Source organism: Anas platyrhynchos, chromosome 13 (genome assembly GCF_047663525.1).
Source record: "Anas platyrhynchos isolate ZD024472 breed Pekin duck chromosome 13, IASCAAS_PekinDuck_T2T, whole genome shotgun sequence".
Lineage (NCBI taxonomy): Eukaryota > Metazoa > Chordata > Aves > Anseriformes > Anatidae > Anas > Anas platyrhynchos.
Genome location: NC_092599.1, coordinates 19,013,947 through 19,035,279, shown reverse-complemented (window position 1 = coordinate 19,035,279; position 21,333 = coordinate 19,013,947). Strand labels below are relative to the sequence as shown.

The following is a 21,333-nucleotide window of genomic DNA, read 5'->3' as shown; positions in this document are numbered from 1 at the left end:
AAATATAGCTGCTCGGATATTACTCCCCCATCAAACCTAGAACTCTTCTTGATGACTAAAATGAGCCCATGATTTCCTGTACACTCTCTAAAACAGTGCTGAGAATTATATATAAAAAAAATACACTTCCACATTTCCAAATGTCGCAACCAGCTATAGTGTGGGGCACCAAAAGGATGCTCTCACCTCCAAAACACCATAGGCCAGGCTTCTAAGATGTTGTGAGCACACAAGAACTAAAGGAGCACATACATTTTGTGGGGACAATAACATTGTCCACTGTGGAAGCAAATGTTTGTCAACCCACTGCACCTCAAAGATATTTTACTGAGGCACACTGAAAGACTAAATTTTCCGTAGTCTAAAATTTCAAGGTCTTTGAGCATGACTCAAAAAAAACCACACAGGAGTTGTACCTCTGTTGTGTGACCACTATTGATTTCAACACATCCACTGTATGGTAATTTGTTGGTTTTTCCTCCTAGAAGTCCTTCAGTGGTGAAAACTAAATCATATCCAACCCTCCAAACATTGTCCTTGTTGTAGAAATGCACAATAAATCAGGCCCAACTTTGTTAGCTCTGACCTTGCCAATGCTTTATAGGCTTATGTTGTCCACATCTAAGCTGAAACATTCCTTGTCCTTAACCGGAAAAATATTGTATTGAATTAAAGCTTACAAACCTTTTTTATTTTTTTTAAAGCAATTACTACCATCCCTTGCCATTCCTTCTCCCTTCTTTAATAAAATTGTCCTTAATAACAAATCACTCAAATAAAAGTACATCATATTTAGTTAAGACTGCATGAGGTGAGGCCTAAGTAATGATTGCTCATCTCTAAGGAAAAAATAAAAGGTTAGTCTTTGGTTTTGCCCGCACCCTGAAAATGTTTAATTTCAGCAAATATTTTGAGGAAGCTTAACAGTATGAAAGGGAGAGAACGTGTGTAACTCTGTAGTGGCAAACAATTTGAGAACGACCACAACACAAGAATGCCCAATTTTTCTTGTACCATTTGGGAAAAATCAGCCTTCCAGTTTTAATAAAGAAGAATATAAAAAAACAGATGGCAATTGTTTTGAATGCAGTTTATTACATTCTTCATTCGGTGACTCAGCTTTATTTCTCAGGCTGTATAGACCCATTACATCAAGAACCTCAGGTATTTAAAAGTAAGATAAAATTACTGCAACTACACAGTGAAGAGTGTATCTATTATAGCTTGTTAACTTTCAAACATACACATTTACTTTTCTGAGGTCAAAATAAGGTAAACTTCCTGAGCTCTTTGTATTGTTTTCAAGCATATGAAGCCAGCTTTAAAAGTATGTCTGCAGTTCATCAGCACTACTGCTGCCACACTTCATGAAACCCTTTAACTTAATCAGTACACTGGCATGGAAGGCTACACGTTTCTACTGTGACTCTTGCCATTCACATTCCTGCTTTGTGTATGCTGTCCGTCTGTGCAAATAACATTTTCATGAGCAGACAGAATGGACAGCAATTTGCACCTATTAAACAACAAGCAGCAAAATGAAAAGGCTAACAATGATCCTTTGTACTACCTCTTCCTTTATTAACCAGGAATTTCCATAAAATGAGGCTACCTAGCTTTTCTTCTTGCAAACCAAATAAAGCACCTTAATTGCCAATTCAGACAGTTCACTATTTCTTATAGTACTGTTACTATCTGAGCAGTAATTAATAACCATAATGATTTTAATAATGCAGTGTATTCAGATTTCAATTTAGAGTAACATGAGACTACAACCTTAAGTATGTTTACTACAGATATTATTATTCAATGAGCATTCAGAGTGATAGCTAAACTGCTGGCTGTCCTGCAAGAAAATGTCTGTCTGGAAATACCATATAAAGATCAGACAAATGCACTAAAAACTATTGTCTATAGTGAGGTATTCTAACACACCAGTACAGTAGGAGACTCACCTTTACAGCTGCCCTTCCATTCCAACCACTATTTATCTCAGAACTCAAGTTTCATTTCAAATTTGCATACGAAGTGAAGAGTGGGTCTTATACTTCTTGCCATTTGCAATTTAGAAGTTCTCCTTCCGTAACACTTTAGGAAACACACTGTAACTTCATTAAAATCAGGTCCTTTTTGCATAGCCTTGTACATACCCTGAACACTTCCACATAGTGTGCTGTAATTGCTACAGACACCTAACTTCTGTGAGAAAGCAAGAGTTCTGGAAAGTTTTTAAATAGCATTAAATCAAGCTTTGCTCTTCATCCTTATCTTATGGTTTAAGTAACTATGCATTCAGAAAACTGTCACTTTCCTTAGACATAACATTTCTCCCACAGCACATCTTTCATTGAACATGGGGTGTCACGTCCCTCCCACACCACTTAACCAGTAAGGAAATACAGCTCACATTTTAATCAACCAAATGAAACTAGACTAGATTATAAAGCATGTAGTTACTCTCTGGACTTTTAAGACAATAAATGGAAAACTGTCCTCAGCAGCAGATACATCTCTATTAGAAGTTATATGAGTTGTGTAGTCACAGTTCAGCAGAGGACTTCGCGGTTTTCAAATTAATTTATCAGCATATCATCTTGTATCTAATCACAACGAATGGTGTGAAACCCTGATGAACCATGGAAACTCTACAGCTCCTCTACAGCTCTACCACTCATCAGTTTTGTTTCAATATAATACTCCCTCAAGAGCAATGCAGACTAGAGAAAATACAAGAGACTTCTCCTGCCTTTTAACATAGTCACTGCACATTGTACTCGTTTTTACATCACGATACAGCTTTCGCTGTATTCTCTGTAAAACTTGTACCTTCTGCTAACTAAGGCTTGGGTGAAGCATGCACAGCTCTTTCATAGATCTATAAAATACAAGTCTGAAACTTTGGGTATTTCCAACTTGCTAACAGCATTAAAAAAGCTCCTTTCTGGGAACTCCTAAAGCTTTCTAACACTCTCAACAAGAAATGGAAGGAATCACATGGAAAGTTTGCTTGACATGTACTGGTTTACCTTTGTTATTTATTTGAGTTACCGTGCAGAGTTACTTTACTGTCTTGCGACTGGATGGATTTATGAGTCAGTAATCATAAGGAGTGAGGAGAAGATAGAATTGGAAGCAAATTGGCTGGAATGTATGTTCTATCCCTCCAGAAATCAAAGCACAGCTGAGTTTTACTATTGGCGTCCACTCCACAACTGCATCTTGCTGACACAATGTTTACATCTAGAAACAATAACAGATGAGGGAAAAAAAAAAGACAAAAGATTAGCATCATTTACAGAGCAGATGATACTGCATACCAGAAAGAAAAAAGGCCTGAAGTGGGCTTTCCTCCTTATAAAAAAATATTAATAATAAAAATCTGTTGAATGGTATGAGGTGAAACACTGTTTTGGCTTTACAATCTCATCACACAATATTTTTTTGAAATGTGAGCACATCTAACTTGTGTTTGTAGAATTTTGTTCTCTGATCCCAACATGGTAGGAATTACATTAAGCACATTAATTGCAAACGTAAGTACAAATCTTTAAAGCATTTTCTCCAAGTTCCACATTTAGAACTGCCAACAAGGTGTCCAGAAGTTTCGTTTTTTCTTTAATTAAAAAAGGTGACTTTGAGAAACAGTAGGCAGGAGAATTCACCTCGGAATTAATTTCAGAGCTAGCATACCATGAAGCTTAAGCAATTCATCCAAAAAAAAGAAGTTAGTTCCATCAATATTTCTGTTTGCAACTTCCAATAGTTTAAGGATTTCCTCTACTAGTACTTTAGGAAACTGTTACAAACTCGCATTAAAACAGGCAGTGCATCGTGAGGTCTCATGGGGCTACCCAAAAACTGATGCGTGGTATTGCTAAGACCAGAGCAGGTTCAGAGTTGGTATCACCACGCCTGAGTTACGGACAGGGGCCGGAGCTGCTGAGCTGTGCAGAGAACCTCCTTGGGGGGCCCAAGGGGCTGCCTGTGCTCATGCACCCTGCTAGGCTACAGCTGAGCCGCGGCCAACGCTCGTGGCACCAGCTTGAGACCTCCTATGAGCACTACAACAAAGCCTATAAGAGTCCACGGGTTTTTAAGAAACATCACTTGGATCTTGCAGTGTTCAAATAATTAAAATTTAAGTGTTCCGGAAAAAGAAAGCAAACAGGAATTAGAATATTGAGACCAGCTTATTTGCTTCAGAACTTCACCATCTTTTCATGCCTATGAAGCAACAAGCAGGGCTGTGTCTCATTATACCCGTACTTCCTCTGCTAAGCTAGAGCAGCGTCACCATATGAAACTGGGAACGATCGTAGCAGTTGCATCATGTCACCTGCAGCTATGCCTTCCCCTCTGCTTTCGATTAATCTGCACTTCTCTGATTATCGCAGGATGTTGTCTTGGCAAAGACTAACTCATCTCATTTACAATAGCACTCCAAAACAAGCATAAGATCTCGAATTCAAGAACCATCAGACACACTAGTTTTTGGAAGTCCCACAGAAAAAATACATCTCCATTTACTTCTGGTATTTGTCAGCTTGTTTTGATTTTTAAAGGAACCAAATTAAAATCAAACACTGCTTCCCTTCCTGAACAAGCTATTATGAATTACTTCTATTCAGGCAGCAAACATCTTTCTGAACTGGGACCCCACTGAGCTGCTTATCCTAAAACACAATTATCAATAGGAGTTGCTGTGTACCCGTGCCGCTTCCTCAGGCACTCAGGTGCACACACAGAGCCTGCCTTAACACACCCAGTTCAGAAGATCTCATACACTAAACAAGCAGTAGCAGCTGTAACTGAGGACCGATATGAACAAGCCTAAACTCCACTAAGCTTCTCTGTGGGGAACTTGTAAATAGCTGGATGCAGCTGTAAAGTGTAAGTCAGCCGCCAAGCAGCAGTACCACAGATACCTGGCCACTGGAGAGCGGCACCCACACGAAGTCCTGGGCACTGTCATAAAAAAGCAGCAGGTTCTCAGTGACACTTTTGATGGGTGGCAGCCATAGGAAAGATTAGTAAAGAATGAAAAGCTGTGGAAGATGTAAATAAAAATGCAGATACCAACAAGATACTACTTGGTTCATACAGAAAGCTAGGAATCTCCTGTTGGCTGCAGCTCTCAAACGTCATGCCGTATGTAAGGAAAGTAGAGAGCAGGCTATGGCTTTTCACTTCGGAAATTTTCAGTTTCCTTGTTTCTTCTCTGCTTTTACCTTAGGTCCATCTTGCCCTCCTCTGTAGTGGCAGCTACAGAGTAAAACCACAAGGGTAAAACCACAGGCCAAATGACAAACTACCTTTTGGATTAACTCCAGTCTTTCTTAAGATGTCAAAACTGCAAAAAAGGTGACATCTTTTTGCTCGTACAAAGCATTGCATGGTATAACTCTACTAAATACTAACTTGAAGACACCATAAAGACATTAAATATCCTTTTAGACTGGTCTTGAATGCATCCCCTTCCTCCCCCCCATTTTTATGCCAAACATGAATTTCCAAAATAAAGATAATCAGTTCCAGTAAAGCTCAAAGGATGTTATGTTCAACGGCAAAATAAAACAATCTGATTAACGGAAACATGTAACTAGCTTTGTATCTGACAACACAGTTGAACTAATTACATGTAATGTTAGTTTTGAAGGGGAAAAAAAAAGAAAAGGAAATGAGTGCCACAGACCATCGCACTGGCCAAATAAAAATACTGCATGAGTGATAACACAAGATGTGCCTCATCACTAGCAGTCTTTCCAAAGCTCTGCTTACTCCACCTCCAAACAGAAGTTTGATCTCAGACAAGATGTTGGGAGAGGTCAGAACTGCAGCAGGCTAGTAAGTCAGAGTCACAGCCCCACCACAGTCATCTCCTATTCAACATCTATATCAAATCAATCTTTTCAATTAAGTTTTGTCATACTGCCATATTCTGATTGCAGTTTCAGAAAGTCACTACTATATGCAGGATACAGCATTTTTGTACATTCAGGATGTGGTAAGCAAGCAAGGCAGGGATTATTTACTTTTTTCTAAGCACCATCTAAAGGTGGGTACCATCTAAAGGTAAGTACCATGCTTGCAATGAGTTGGAAGCTGAGTAAAAACAACCTCCTATTCTTGCTGCTGTGGTAAGCATAGAGCCAAGCAGTATAAATTAGTCCTTCATACAGCTTACCAAGATGTCACATCTCTTTTCAATTAATTCTATTAATCTCCAGGAAAAAAAATTACTTTGGCAAAATTGTACAGAAGGAAAGGAAAAGTGGATGAACACTGGATGGGAAATCCAAGAGATTACCAAAAATATCATGATCAATGGAAAACAAAAACATGGAAGTCACACCTATTTAAAGATAAAGGTGAGTACATAGCAGAAAACTCGGGGCCTGCCTCTAGCTGTGGAAGACACAAGCAGTGCTAAATTCAAGGCAAGATCAGGGTAGAACATCACTTGGGGTTAGGCCCTTTACTACTGTTTCTGATATGCTTTGCACTTCATAATCAACCAGGGAGCATAAGAAACATCATTTCCCATTGGGAAAAGATAGAACATGAACTTCCTTCTTCTGCAAAGCAAAGCAGTTTTCTAGAATGGAAAATGTTTGCAGTTATTCAACAACTGGCACAGCACACAGTACCGAGACCATAGACCTGGCAGCTTTCTGAACTCAGCAAGATCCTGGCAGTTCCTGACAGAATAGCATGTCCAAAATTACTACCTTAACTACATATGGGTTTGTCAGCGTGCTCCCCACGCTATGTTGCATGTAGGACAAAGTTATATAGTACAGTATGTATGGTACAAGACATTTGTGTCACTTCACAGACGACAAGAAAGCATGCAGCCAGCACTGAAAAGAACTGCGTACCTCGTATGCACAAGAGAGGACAGTAATACTGGTGAACAACTTCCTCAGACAGCAGGACAAGGTCAGGGGCAGTTTCAGAACCATTGGGCTTCTCAAGCTGCGAAGACCAGCAAGGAGTAGGGAACTGGGGTGCCCAGACAGGTATTATTTACCAAACATACATGTACGTATTCCCCGCCCTGCGTACAATAAGCTGACTACCAACTCATGTTTTTAAACTCCATATTTTAATCACAATTGCAGCTGACAGCATTTATCAAAATTTTCCTTATAAATCTGGGACTTCAGAATCCAGGATGTTCAAAAAATTAAAGTAAAAAAATCTATTGATCTTCAGGTTAAAAGAATTTGAAGTTACCATGTAATAATGTAATGCTAAAATGTAATCAGTGTGAGACTGCTAACACAATGCCTAATGCCTCAAACACCAACTTTACACCATACCTGGGTTGTAAAAGAAGAGAGACAAAAGCTTGGAAGTCAACATACCTACTGTCAAATCAGATGTATGACAGCATCAACTCTTCTCATGTTATTAAATACACTCCAATGGTAGACAACTAAGCAGAAACTCACTTGTACATTAACTGTAAGCTATTAGACAAGCCTATTTTTTTCTTCAATAATTTGAGTCAGAACCATTGTCTTATTATGAAAGAGGACCTACCAGCCTTTCTTCAAGAGATGGTTTTTGTTATAAGTTTGGGTATCAGTTCTGAAACACTCCTCCCTTTTATGGGAAGATTTTAGAGTTACAACTGCAATTAAAAAAAGACTCCAACACAAAAACAAAACCAAAAAATTCTCCTATTTTCTCAACAAAATCTGACTATACAGCATTATCCTAGTTGTGCCTCATAGTTCTTTGTGTTCCACAAAAATTTTTACTGAAGCTAAAAATTCTGATGGTTGTCGATACCTGCAAACGTTTCCATGACAAAAAGTTCAGTGCATCTTTGCCTAATGATAACACTACATTAGTTATGAATCATACAATATCTGAAGTATAAATTCAACTTAGAAACAGTTTCATCAATTCTTTCTGCGGAACTGTTGACATTTGTCTTGGTATAGCTTCTTAACATGTGGGAATTCATCTTCTGCTTCTGACAAATCTAGTATTACACTAAATTGAAAAATTAAAAAGTATGAATGTGTTGCATTTGCCAAACAAAATGCAGCCACAACAGTTATTTAATGACCGTAAGTTTTACACAAGTCTTTGAAAGCTAATAGGTTCTTCTGCAAATATTTATTTCAATAACTTGAAATAAATATTTTGAATTTTTCTGAAATCAATAATTTCAGAAAAAAGGACTAAAAGAAGTGTTTCAGTCTTAACAGAATCTTAGTTCAATACCTGTAATAAAATAATTAAAATAGGAGTTATAATACAAGCAATAGAATATAAAGTTGCTTTCTAATTCCAAATTAACACCTCTTGATGAGTTGTTAAAATGTGTTTGGATACCAAACTCCCGAGGTCACTTTATGAGGTGAACACATTAACTCAGAAGTCCTCCACTGTTGAGGAACACTGAATTATCCACCTCTAAGACTCGCTGCAGTTTTAGCTACATTTTAATTATGAAAAAATGTATCTTCCTGTCTTTCTATTAGTGTTCCATTCAACATTTTTGACAGCAAAAATACGTGCAAAGTAAAGGAAGTCAATCAGCAATATTCAACATGATTTTAATCTCCACTGAGGAAAAACAAACACAATGTATTTGGGAAAAGACCATATGGTACTATTACAGGGGTTTAGTTCATAGAAATGTAGTTTATAATTTTATAAAAATTATATCAAAGAATAGCAACATCCTTCAGTAACACAGACATTATAGAAAAAATAAATCTCAACATTAGTTGTACATTGACCACCCATATAGTAAGAAATTTAAAAGTGCCTTTTAATAACAGTGTTGCAACTCAATATTAGTGCAATATGCCAATTCTGTTTTAAAGCAGATATTTATAGCAAGTGTGCAAGTTCTTACAATTAACAAACCCCATAAATCGAAAAATAACAACTGAGGTAAGTATTCTGATTAGAATTAAACATTCCTCAAATAACTTACATACTGATTCCACTACAAGGAAAATATTGGTGTCCCTTCACAGAAATACATTAAACTTGTACTACAAATCAGTAAATACTTGGAAGTTAAAAAAAGCTCTTGCAAAATATACACTTTAGTACATTTATGACCCAATGCTACAAACAGTACTTAATGCAAAGTATACCAACTTAAATAAAACAATCTTTAGAGTTAATGTACCAAATTTGCTTCTGAATACATTATTTTGCTCTCAAATTGCAGTACCTCCTAGAAGCTCTCATATACGGTTATTAAATTAGCTTAATGTAGAAATTTCACAGTATTTTATTTAAATATGAACAATTTGGTTACTGCAACTGCAGCTACAACTACCACTAATCTTCAAGCAACTAAAAAGCACTAGTTGGGGGAAAAAAAAACACAACAAAATTTACTCCTAATTTTTTATACAGGACAAGAATCTGCAGTCACATACATGATGTGATAACAAAAGGTATTCTGTATTTCTACATGATGTTTTCTTCTAGAATTCTCAGAACTCTAATATTAGTTTTAGTTTTATAGTAGTGTGGTTTTTTTTTTTTTAAGTCTGATTTACGATGCATAGTAACTATTGCTTTTTATATGCAGGCCTCATTTTGAGAGGCAAAAACCAGACTTAATGCTGAGCCCTTACCACTCATTTGCATAAGAAGCCAAAAGATACTTCATCTTCTACTTCTTGATCTGTTTAAAAGTACTATCAAGTCACTATCATCAATAAGAATAAAATACAAATTAATGAACTTCCATTCTAATAGGCTGTGGCTTAAAAGCCAAGCAACTGAACTGTTTTCCATAGTATTGCACGCTAGTGTTAAATCGACACTTGAAGACTGTGCAGAACACGCACATGCAGTATTTAAGAAAAATGTCAATACATTTAGTCCAGATTACTCCCACCACTGTCAGAACCGTATCATGTGAAATAGGTCTGGGACAGTCTTTGGATAACAACTGCATAGTTCTTTCTATATAATAGAGTACCTATAACAATAAGAAGCAATTAAAGCTTTCTACAGTAGTATTATGCGCTGAAATAAGGTCCCCTTGAGTACATGTCTAAATTAGCTCAAAAGGATTTGTTGCCTTTGCTCAAGATAGTTTCAGATGTTAAACAGAGTTAATCTGCAACCGTGTGTTATCTGTGATACATTATTTTAAAGGCAAGCTGAGTCCTTTCTGAATTTCTTATATTAACCTTGATAATGATGCGAAGACTTCCTGCTCCTAAAACAGTATTTTTTTTCCTAAAATTTAGTAACTTATTATTACAGTGACAAGTTGGTTAAGTCTGTAATGGAGTCCCTAATCATCTTTTCTACCTTGGGATTTTCAGCCTCACTGGCCGCTCATTCTTTATCAATAAGCCCCAGGTTGTGCAAATTGAGGATAGAATCAGCAATAATCCGTGCTGTCCTCTTCTGGTAGCCTCCAGATGTCACCATCAGGATCGGGATTCTGCGGCTTCTGGCAGCCTTGAATACAACTTCATCTCTCTTCACAATTCCCTGCATGTTTACAACAGTTACAAAAAAAAGTGATACAAATATGATGTTTTAGTTCTAACAGACAGTCTGTTGTTTATGGATTTGCAGTATGGGATGCTTAATCAGCAATTAAGCCCTACATTTTATATTGGGAACAAAAAAAAATAAGCCCTATTAGAAACTTCACGTGCAAAATCCTTTGACAAACAACAAATACAAAATCTTTGTCTTGGTTTTTGAGGATACAATATATAGAAGTTGCCTACTGTAAATTCCTGTAAGAATTCCTGCCCAGGAAATATAAGTTTTAAATGAATTGACCACAAACAAATGGAAATGAATAATATGCAAATGTAGCTGAAAAATATTTTGTAAAACCATGCACCAGTAATAGTTTCTGTACAGTTTGACAACTCTGCAAAAGAGTAGAGTAGGAGTAAGGGCTAATAACAGAAAATCAAGACAAAGGAAACTAAAGAATTATATTAGGAACAGATCCTTAAAGGAAATAACAGAATTCTAGAACAAGCTGTACATCCCCTGGGAACCATCACTGGAATCAGCAAATACTATCCCACACAAGAACTGGAAGCAGTCACTATTCAGGGGAACCAGAGTGCCTCATTTCTCCTCCAAGATCTCTAGTGGCTGATCCTGGAAAAATTGAGGGAAAAAGACATGGGCTTACTCCCACAGTCAGCTTGTTACCAGAAAAAAAATAAATCAACTGAAAAGGACAGCCTGCCACACTTGTAATTTACAAAGTTAAGAGGGACTTACCTGCTACATATCACGTTTTCTGGCAATAGCTTGGAGGCATACTTTGTGTATAATTAGCACTATAGCAAGACTTTAAAAACACAAAAAATATCCACAACTGATGACTGGACTCATGAGCCTCGAAGAAATGAACTTTCAAGGGTCAATGCCTTCATTTTTAGCATTTCCAATAGACTGGGATTTCAAACGTGGTGAAACAAGTCATCCACTCCCTAAGCCAACTAGATCAGGGAGAAAAGAAGGCACCTGAACCAGTGGTTGCAAAGAGAAATGACACACTGCCCTTCATCTCTGCTCATGACTGGAAGGATCATTTACCTTTCTTTTCCCTCCTCCCTACATCTTATATCTTTCTTCTTCTATATGGCATACAACAGGCTACAGCAACTCATTGTTCTTGATGATTAACACTGTTCCACCCTGTCAGAAATGTGAAAGGGCACATTTAAGTATTTCTTATGTAGCACCAGCTTCCATTTCTCTTGATGGCCACTGCTTCCCAAAAAGCTCCATTCCACCACACGAGATCCTACACCTCAGGCAGTATCCTCTCCAATCTGAAAAACAAGTCCAAGCCTCTCAGCTCTTCTTTTCTCATCCAGAGAGGCCTTTATACAGTCACAGAAACAATACCTGGTGATTCCAACCAGTTCCCAAGTTCCTCCACCCCAACCCATCAGGGATTTTGCAAGAAGTCAGAAAGCAAGGAAGGACAGGCTGCTCAGAGACAGACAAGAAGAATGAGGAATTGTATCAGAAAGGCAACGAAAACCAGTACAGAACTAGAGCTCTGTAGAAGAGCTTTTGAAAACTAAAGCATTGCAAAACAGAACAGATCGAATGACGGCTCGATTAGAAAGGATTCTGAGAGCTCACAAATCAATAAAGCATTTTTTCCTGTATTGAACCAGTAGACAGTAAAAAAAACAAATATAAAAACAGGACAGATTTGATATGCTGTCTGAGGAGGATGAGCTGTCTTTCTTTTTTGACAAAAGTGCCTATCTGTCACTATCTCAGGAAGGTGAAGGCCTCTATGTAGCTACACAGAACAAATAAAAATTAAATCTGAAACTAGATTGGGAAGTACAGTTAAACTGAACTGAAAAACAGAGTGATAGTTGGAGAGAAATGAGTGGTGAAAGAGGAAAAAACGTTCATTTCTTAAGAGCACAGACAGGCTGCACAAACTGCTAGACCTGGAAGACACCAGAAGAGTTCAAAAAAACAGAAGTGCCACAGAGGAAGTTACTTGTAAGATACATACTAGGGGCAGGTGACAAAGGTGTCAAATGTGCTATATGAGGGGAAAAGAGACAAAGAGAAAGAAGCAGATGCAGGAGCAGAACCACAACAAAAATAAGAGCTAGGTGCACTGTGAACACCCCTCTGAACATTATCTGCCTGTTCAAAATCGGTATATTTTAGAGAGAAAATTTTTGAGAGAAAAATATATCATACTTAAACAGGCACATGACAACAGAAATATTTAGAGCCAGAAAAAGACAACTGAAAGCATACGGTAAAAGAGCAATGGAGATGCACCTGTAACAGAAAAACATTTTGGTTTTACTGTGAGGTATGTGTCTTGCTTTCATCTAACAAATTGCCACAAGTAATGCACTCTCAGGAGCGCCTTCAGTATTAATTGAAGAGTGAGAGTCTGTATGTGTTTTAGTATTATACAAACCTGAGGTGAAATAGCAAGTCCTCCCAATGGATCGCCATCCAGAATGTCAGTCCCAGCATTATAAACAATGATGTCAGGTTTTAGTTCATTTAACGCTCCTTCCACGTGAGTATGTACCTTCTGCAGATATTCTGTGTCCTCTGTACCCCACTCTAATTCCACCTTGCGTTTTATGGCACCTAAAAAAGTTTCAGTGTTACTGAGCAAACAAAGGATTGCTTTGGAAAAAAAAAAAAAAAGCAAGACTTAGTTACGTAAGTGATGAAAAAAGACATTTCGAGAAATTTTGTAAATACACTACATTTTCACAGAATCTTTAATTAAAGAACATTATTCAGCTACTTGTTTTTGCAGCAAATGCAAGTTCGGTGACCTTGAAAAAATTCCATTGAAGACAGAACTCAATGCAGGAAAAAAAAAAATCTCTAAAGCACAAGTGGAAAATGTTACTGAAAAGTGACCAACATACAAATCCATTTACCAATCAGCAAAGAAATCATTTCAAAAAATCATTTAATTAATCTGAATAGAGCATAAGAGAACACTGAATTGTTTTTGCAGAAAAACAGCTGGAAAAAAAACACCACAAGATAAAAATAAAACATCTTAATTTGTCTCAGTGATATTTATCTCAACACTGAAAACTTAACAGCAAGGGATCATGAATGTACGTGAACTGCTTTCTGCATAACAAGATTTAGCTTTGCCCTAAGCATTTCCAATTTGATGTTCTTACCTTATAGTCCTAATAGAAGGAGCAAATATCTATTCTTAATTTAAATCAAATTATTTGCAATGCTTCTAGGAAAGCATTAGAAGTAGAAAAGAAGGGTTGAGAAGGCAGAAGAGGAAAGAAGTCCAAGGTCACAAAGCCTAGCTTTCCATGCCTTTAGGCAGTCATGTGTAACGCTAAATATGAATTAATCAAATTATGTCAAAAGTGTTTCAAGATACAACCTCCACCTCAGCATATCCTATGCCTTGACTTAAATGATTTGGAGCTCTAAATCTTAAGTGTGGATTCAGAACCCACCAAGTGTGCATGGAGGAATTCAACACACAATGACACTTATTTGTCCCAGTGATTGCCGGGTAGTATTTCCCTGCTTTCCTTGTTCAACATTAGCAAAACGTTATTTTTCTTTCCAGTATTTTTACTGCAAACATTAGTTTCCATAATTTATTTCTCCTGAATTCTTCTCTTATTGTTCTGTAAGTGTTTATAAAAGTCTGCAAAGTTGTCCTGTTCTGACCAGCACCTAGAGGCTCTTCGAGGCGAAGATTCCACTAGCTGGAGAGAACTTTACGAAGGAGGTAAATGCATTAGAATAGGGAACAAACAAGTGTCATTCCAATAAAACCATAAATTTGAGACAAACGGGAATAAGATTCCATACTGCTGCAGTTATCTTGACTTCATCTCCAACACACACAAAAAAAAAGAAAAATAATTACACTGATTAGTTGTTACCCAGATCAGAGTGACTACTGATTTACAGAGATGGACCTAGAGGCTAGAACCAACACCTCTTTGCATTTCATACCCTTTCATCCATTTCTTGCTAATTTGTGAATAAAATTCTGCAGCTTTGAGCACAGGTAAAATGACACCCTAACCACCAGCAATGCTTTTTGAAGGCCTGAATTTTGAGTTTAGGTTGTCAGTCCTCTATGCCCACTGTTCACGGAAATAGTCTTTTTTCACATTTATCTTCTTTCTAAGTTCCTGTGCAATTCTAAAACATTTGTTTTCAGGGAAACAGCATGATGATCCTTAGAGCTAAGCATTAGGCAGCGTCAGTCTTTTTTTTTTCCCTTAATGAAGTAGAGAAAAATGTACAGAATAGACTTCTCTAATAAAGGGGGGAGATCACAAGTAAGAGATCCAGAGAGACAGAGCAGCTAAGGGTTTCCACTAAGGACTCAAACTCTCAGGTCACCTGTTTATCTCCCTTCAAAAGGCTCCCTCTCTGATTTTGTTTTCAACCAGCCATCTAGCATGATAATTTGTAAAGAATTTAGTGAATTCTTATTTGGGTACCTTTATTCTAACTACAAGGAATTACGTATTCATGTGCCTCTGGCCACAGCTTTTGGCACCTCATGCTTCATCTGCAGAAAGGGAGTGGTAGTACTGCCATCTTCACAAGAGAGGGCTGAGAATTGAATCAAACTAGGATCCATTCTAACAGTACTGCTGCCAGAGTAGGCCTGCACCTGGGACAGCTGGCATCTGCGAAGTCCCAGGTCATCAGGAGAAACACAGAAGAAACATTCTGTGCAGCTCAAATATAGGGTACAGAGCAACAGGCACAGAGAGACTCTTTAGGCAGTAACTTTTCTGACTGTCACAGATGTGGCTCAACACTTTTTCCCCCCCCAGGAAAAAAAAAGCTCCAATAAAATTTGTAGCAATCCTATCATTTCAGCAGCTTTGAAAGCACAATCTGCCTCAATGATAAGGCCTAACCCCCAAAGCCCTCTGAGTTTAGGCAGAAAATTATTTCAAGCACATGGAAGTAAGAAACAGTAACTGAATTGCTATGTAGGACTATACAACGTGCATCTACGCTACAGTGAATTTAATTTGCTACCAATTTTAATGGACACTATGCATAAAAGCAAAGAACTCAGAAAAACATATTGAAGGAATAACTGAGAAACAAAGGGCAAACACCAGATTCACCTCCCGGGCCCCTAACATTTGGTATTTCAAATTTCCTAACAAGGGCTTTGTTTTGGTCTTAATTCATCCATTAGAAATGTTACAATTTGATATGTGAATAAAGGGATGCTTATGCCTTTTTTTTTTTGTCCACACAATGCCCACACCTTGTGTTCCAGAAATTCATCCCAGAAACGAAGGAAGACACTTCATTCTAGAAGTGAGGGAAAGCTACAGAATTAACACTATTGTGATATATCAGAAAATCACTAAAAGTGGTATGTTCAATGTGAACTTAAAAAAAATAAATCTCATAAACATACTTGCAAGTAGACTTCTTAGTAAATGAAAAAAAGTTCAGTATTAAAGTAATTCTTTCACATTCTGGAATATGAATTTTAATTATACTTACGTTTAGCAAATCCATCCCCTGGATAAATGTATCTATTGTACGCATCCATAATATATACTCTCTGATCATCCATGAAATCCCTCTCATGGCCGTTTCCCTAAAGGAAATCCAGAGTTAGTTCTTTCTACCACACTCACACAGAACTACATAATCTGCAAATTCTAAGGTAATTAAAACTACAAAGGCCAAACATTTAAAACTCCTGTGGAATTTCCTTATTTATAGTCTTCAAGGTTATTTTGAGGTATAGAGCCTTGTGGGCTTTGACAGTATCAGTCCGAAAGCTGCCGGTATTATCAAAATCAGCATCCTAGTGTCTCTGTGAAGGTAATTATAGATCTCATTGCACATACAAGAAAAATAAGTGAAAATTAAAACCTAATTGTTTTCATCAGCATCTTAAAAGCAACCATGGCCAGGACTGCAGAACAGATACCTTTCCAATTGTATGAAATGTCACTTTCAGCATTCAGAATGGATTCTGATGCAAGGATACTGACATCCTAGTACAAGGATAAAAGATCAGACTGCAGTTCTTCTGATAACTCACGTGTTGGTGAGATAAGTAGTCATTGGAAAAATTAGAAACACTAAATACCCAACTTAATTGTTTAACATTTTATTATCACCGTAAATTCCCTACAAAAATATTGTATTGGGTGGAAAGCTGGATGCTGTACTGGGTCTGGCTGGAATGTTAACTTTCCCGGCAGCAGCCCATACAGTGCCGTACTCTGTACTTGTAGCTGGAACAGCAGTGTTATCAAGAGAAAATTCAGATTTTGAGTACTTCCCACCATCCCCATCTCTGAATTTAAATAGTATTCTTTTGGTTCTCATTTAGATTTTTTTCAACAAGTACAATATCTCTTCACAGCAATCCCCAAGATACATTGATTTTGATAAAAGTATCATATAGGACCTGACCACTACATTATTAGAGTGATTTCATTTAAACTATAGAAACAGAATCCAGAAATATCTTCAGTACTTCGGGCACATCACTTACGTTGATTTTGCAAACCTTCCAGCAAATAGTTAAGCTATACTTCTGCTTTGACTTCCTCCCCTGGAAACAACAATCACAAAATGCAGAAACAAAGGGCTAAAGCTAGTCAATGCACATGAAAAAGGGGAACTGGAAGCATTAGAATAATCCATCGCATTTTTTTAGGCTATAAAACTGCATCTCCTACATATTTCTTCAGCACCTTTGGTACTCACAGAAACATTTAGGAGTACAAGAGCCTCCTGGTCAACCATTTTCTTCAGAAAGGTGAAACTCAAATGCACCAAGAACTGGGACACTCAATATTTGGGGATGTCTGTGTACTTCAAAATGATCTGCTGAGCTACTACTTCACATACCTCTTAATCCCAAAAGAAAGGAAACAATTACAGTAAGGGGTGATTTAGGGTGTCAGTCAAGGTCAGTAGTATGACACCTGACAGCCAGTAAGTATACTAGAAATCTTTTAAAGAACACAAGAAACAACAACATCTACAACCTGACAGAGGTGCCCAGAGAATCAGAAATGCAAAACATTTTTTGCTGCATGAATTATGCCTTTGTTTCCTGGCAATTTTAGATGCCTTAACTTGCAGATAAGAGAAATGACAGAAGATGGAATGCTTCTGAAGCCCTTAGGCTTCTTCACTGCAATGGAACCACTTCATAAGCTATTTATTTACACATACTAAAATATCTTCAGTGCTTTAGATTGGACAATTTTAGCACATTAACTGCTTTTCTAAAAATGATATTTCCTTCCTTTTAGGATTTTTTTTTTTTAAATCCTACTAAAGAGAACGTTTGTTCTCAGTACATACAGAAAATCACTCTATCAGTTGTAGAGATTTATTTTTTACTTCATTAACTTGAAGTCAATCTTTCTGTTAAACACTGAAGGTAAAATTCATCTCCTGCAAAGGCTGCAGCAACAATCAAGCAGCTGAACTACCCGTAATTCCATTTTAAGAAGTTTCAGTTTCTTCTGGGATACTGAACTACTCTTCAGACTATATGCTACCGATCAACATGCAACTCAAAAATAAATTTACATCTAGCCACATGATGGAGCTACAACTCAGTTTAATTTTATTGAACTGGTTCATCAGCCCATTGGAACATAAGATAATTAAACAACTCAACTGTTAACAACCTCCATTGTCCATGTTTAACTTTGTGTTCTGTGAATTGACATTTTATGCTACTATAAGAAAAGTGGTCTTTATCACACAATTGTACTTCTAGCAAAACATATGCAGTACTGAATACAGGTAAGTTACTCACCTGGTGAGCATCCAGATCGATAATTGTGGCTTTGGACACCCCTGGTACTCTCTCAAATAAGAACTGGATATGTGAGCAAAGAAAAGATGAAGAGATAGTTATAAATGTAGGTGACTGATTAACGGAAGACTTGAAGTTTGCACAGTGTGTTATAGTTTTGGCTTCAATGGCATGTATTCCAAATGACTCCAAAAAAATTGATTACAAAAGATCTAATTATTTCACATATTTCTTTGTGATAACATATTAAAAACTATACGTTTCCATGGTATGAAATGCATGAACAGCCATCTGTGCAGGTATTTACCTATCTGTAGGAAATGTTGGCGGAGAAAGGACAGAAAAAGCTTTATATTTATATCCTTTTTCTCACAAAAGGTATCAGACAATGCAGGATCAAGGACATACAGCATTACACAGTATTTTACGAAGGAGGTTCCGCATTGGGCTTAAGCCCAGTGGCACCGAATAACACATTAAAGTCCAGGAAAATATGTAAATGCTGCTATAGCAGTGCTGGCTCTATGCAAGCATAGGTGGTATGTCTCTTCACACCAGCCAAACAAAAAGGACAGATCCAACTAGGGACCATGAAGCTATTTGTGGCATTGCTGCTCTCAGAGGCAGGAATGGAACCAGTAACAGCATGGAGAAAGGCACAGCAATAACTGTGGGTTGGGACAGGGTGAAGCAATAGCTGTGTAGGCCCCCAAATGGTGAGGAGCCATTTTCCTGAGACACAAATGATGGCACACACAAGGCTTATCAGCTGAATGGGAGACACGCCATTCTGATGGCATCTGATTGTGTAAAATGCACCATTTTAAAAAAGCCACAGCAGGGACTGTATACATTAAAGTCACTTTTTAAGCTAGTAAAACTCATTTGTTATTCCATGTCTGTGAAGAAAAAAATAATTCTTTACATCTTAACTTTTCCAAATTCCTATCTTTTAATACAGACATGGTACAAAACAAAGATTTTGTACAAACTGTCGTCCGCTATAATTTCTCAATCTGTATTTTAAGGCTAGAGAAAATAGAACACTGGGTTACTTTCTGCAAATTACAGTGTACAGAAATTAGGGTGTTATGTCATTTAGTGTGCTGCAGTCATTAGGGCTTTTTTATGTTTTGATTATTACTGATATTTTATAAATATTCCAGTATACAAATATACCATAGTACACTTGATAAAAATAAGCTCTAATTGCAGAAAGCTCTTGCTTCAGCCTTTCAACAGCTAAATAGCACATGAATTCATTCACATTCAGTGATTATTTCGGAGACATCCACGTTTTTATTCATGAATTTGAACTACTCTGAGGGCTGTACAGCACAGCTTGATTCAGAAAGGATTTCTGTCTCTGCAAAGTCTTTATTGTAGTCACTGAAACTCATTGAATTTGCAGGTTCAACCACAAGGCTGAAATAATTAACGCTGAGGCTATTAAAAAATCTGGTTTGAGTGTGTTTTTTTGTTGCTAGTGGTAGTTTTTTTTTTCTTCAGGATTATTAATGCAATTGTAGTGGTTTGTATTTACATATATTCAAGATCCTGCAACCCCTGCAATTCTTCCTCCCACTTAACAATAGCTGCATATGCACTGTGTTCTGAAACGTTAAGTATCATAACATTTTCCTATTCCTATCCATCTCTAGTTTATATTTTCTCTGATTAAGATGTTAGAGATTTCTCATTAATTAACGTGGAGATTTTTTTCCATTTGCATTAGCAGTAGTAAATACAATTTTAAGAATATTTCTTACCTTAATAGCCAGTGTGATATCAGCATATGCACAAAACCCTCCACCTTTGTCACTTGAACAGTGATGAAAGCCACCTCCTAAACATAAAAAAGTGGAAGAGGTGAAAAGCTGGATACTAGGGAACACGCATGGTCTTTACAAAGAGACAGATCACATCAGGTGTTTTTTCTCCTTTAGGAAAAATCTTGCCAAGAGTTGTCAATCCCCAGCCTAGCACCACAAGACACCTCCTAGGGTTTCTGTACACGTCTTGTAGCACCTATCAGGCCACCACGCAAAGGATCAGCAGGTGCCCAGTTTGAAGGCCATTGTCTCTTTTACCTAGCAGGGACTGAGAAATGCACACGTGAGGTAGTGCCCACACAACAAGACGTACTGCTAATGAAGCCAATTAACATTATGGGCAAATGCAAAGAACTTTCCATGTGTCCTTTTCCCATGCTGAATGCTGGGTCAAAAAATACCTAAGAACTATGGCTTTATCAGCATTTGCACATGCCATCATATTTCTATTTATTTACACAAACAGTCAAGCCAGAAGGAAACTTTAAGAACTGATCTTTAAAACAAAGATGTATACTACGTATAACAAGAAGTACTTCGTCTTGCTCCTCCCAAAACACATACTTTTATATATTAACCCAGAACATTTTAACCAAGAAACCCACTACAAATATCTAGGCAAAAAAAAAAAAATAACACTCCCTCTTATATGTCAGGAAATGAAAGATTTTTTTTAAAACGTATTTAATTTTTAATATTGGATATTTATTTTTTCGATGATTACATCTTAAAGAATTATTTGCTACTAAAAGGGGAATAAAAAGGTAGTTTAATATTAGACATGTTACACAGCAAATCTTCGATTTCAAGGCAGAAATTTGCTTTAAAAAAAACACAGGAAAGCTGCACAGGTGCAGAATTTATTGCTTTCAGAAATATCAAGAAGTATGGGTAAGAAATAATGGAAAATCCCGTAACTGATGAGCTGTGTGAAAATGACAAGCTAAGTCTTACGTGACGAAATATTATTTCAATAGCTTACTACTGGTTTTACATTGCTATTTTAACATGAGCAAGAGAGCAGATTTATATTCACTACATTCTTCATAATTTATTCATTTAAGTCTTTTCCAGGAAGAACTGCACAGCCTAAAATAGGGCTGTATTGGTTAGAGTCAACTCTCATGAACATCAGCCAATCGCTCGATTTGGTGTTATATAAATAAATTGGCTGATCATGTCTAGGAGAAC

At 37.1% G+C, this 21,333-nt stretch overlaps 1 protein-coding gene across 8 annotated transcripts in view; it reads right to left on the bottom strand.

Annotated features, from left to right (window-relative positions):
* Nucleotides 1–3,015: 3,015 nt before the first annotated feature.
* Nucleotides 3,016–21,333, bottom strand: part of HDAC11 (histone deacetylase 11) — a 33,913-nt gene continuing 15,595 nt past the window's right edge. For 3 of the 8 annotated variants that reach the window (XM_072044245.1, XM_072044250.1, XM_072044247.1), the window contains 5 exons: nucleotides 20,080–20,156; nucleotides 18,311–18,373; nucleotides 16,018–16,114; nucleotides 12,941–13,158; nucleotides 8,556–10,491 (listed from right to left, as the gene is read on the bottom strand). In XM_072044245.1, coding sequence (XP_071900346.1) covers nucleotides 10,333–10,491; nucleotides 12,941–13,158; nucleotides 16,018–16,114; nucleotides 18,311–18,373; nucleotides 20,080–20,156 — 614 coding nt within the window. In that variant the 3' untranslated portion in view covers nucleotides 8,556–10,332. The other 5 variants (XM_072044246.1, XM_027467595.3, XM_072044248.1 and 2 more) reach the window with 5 other exon arrangements.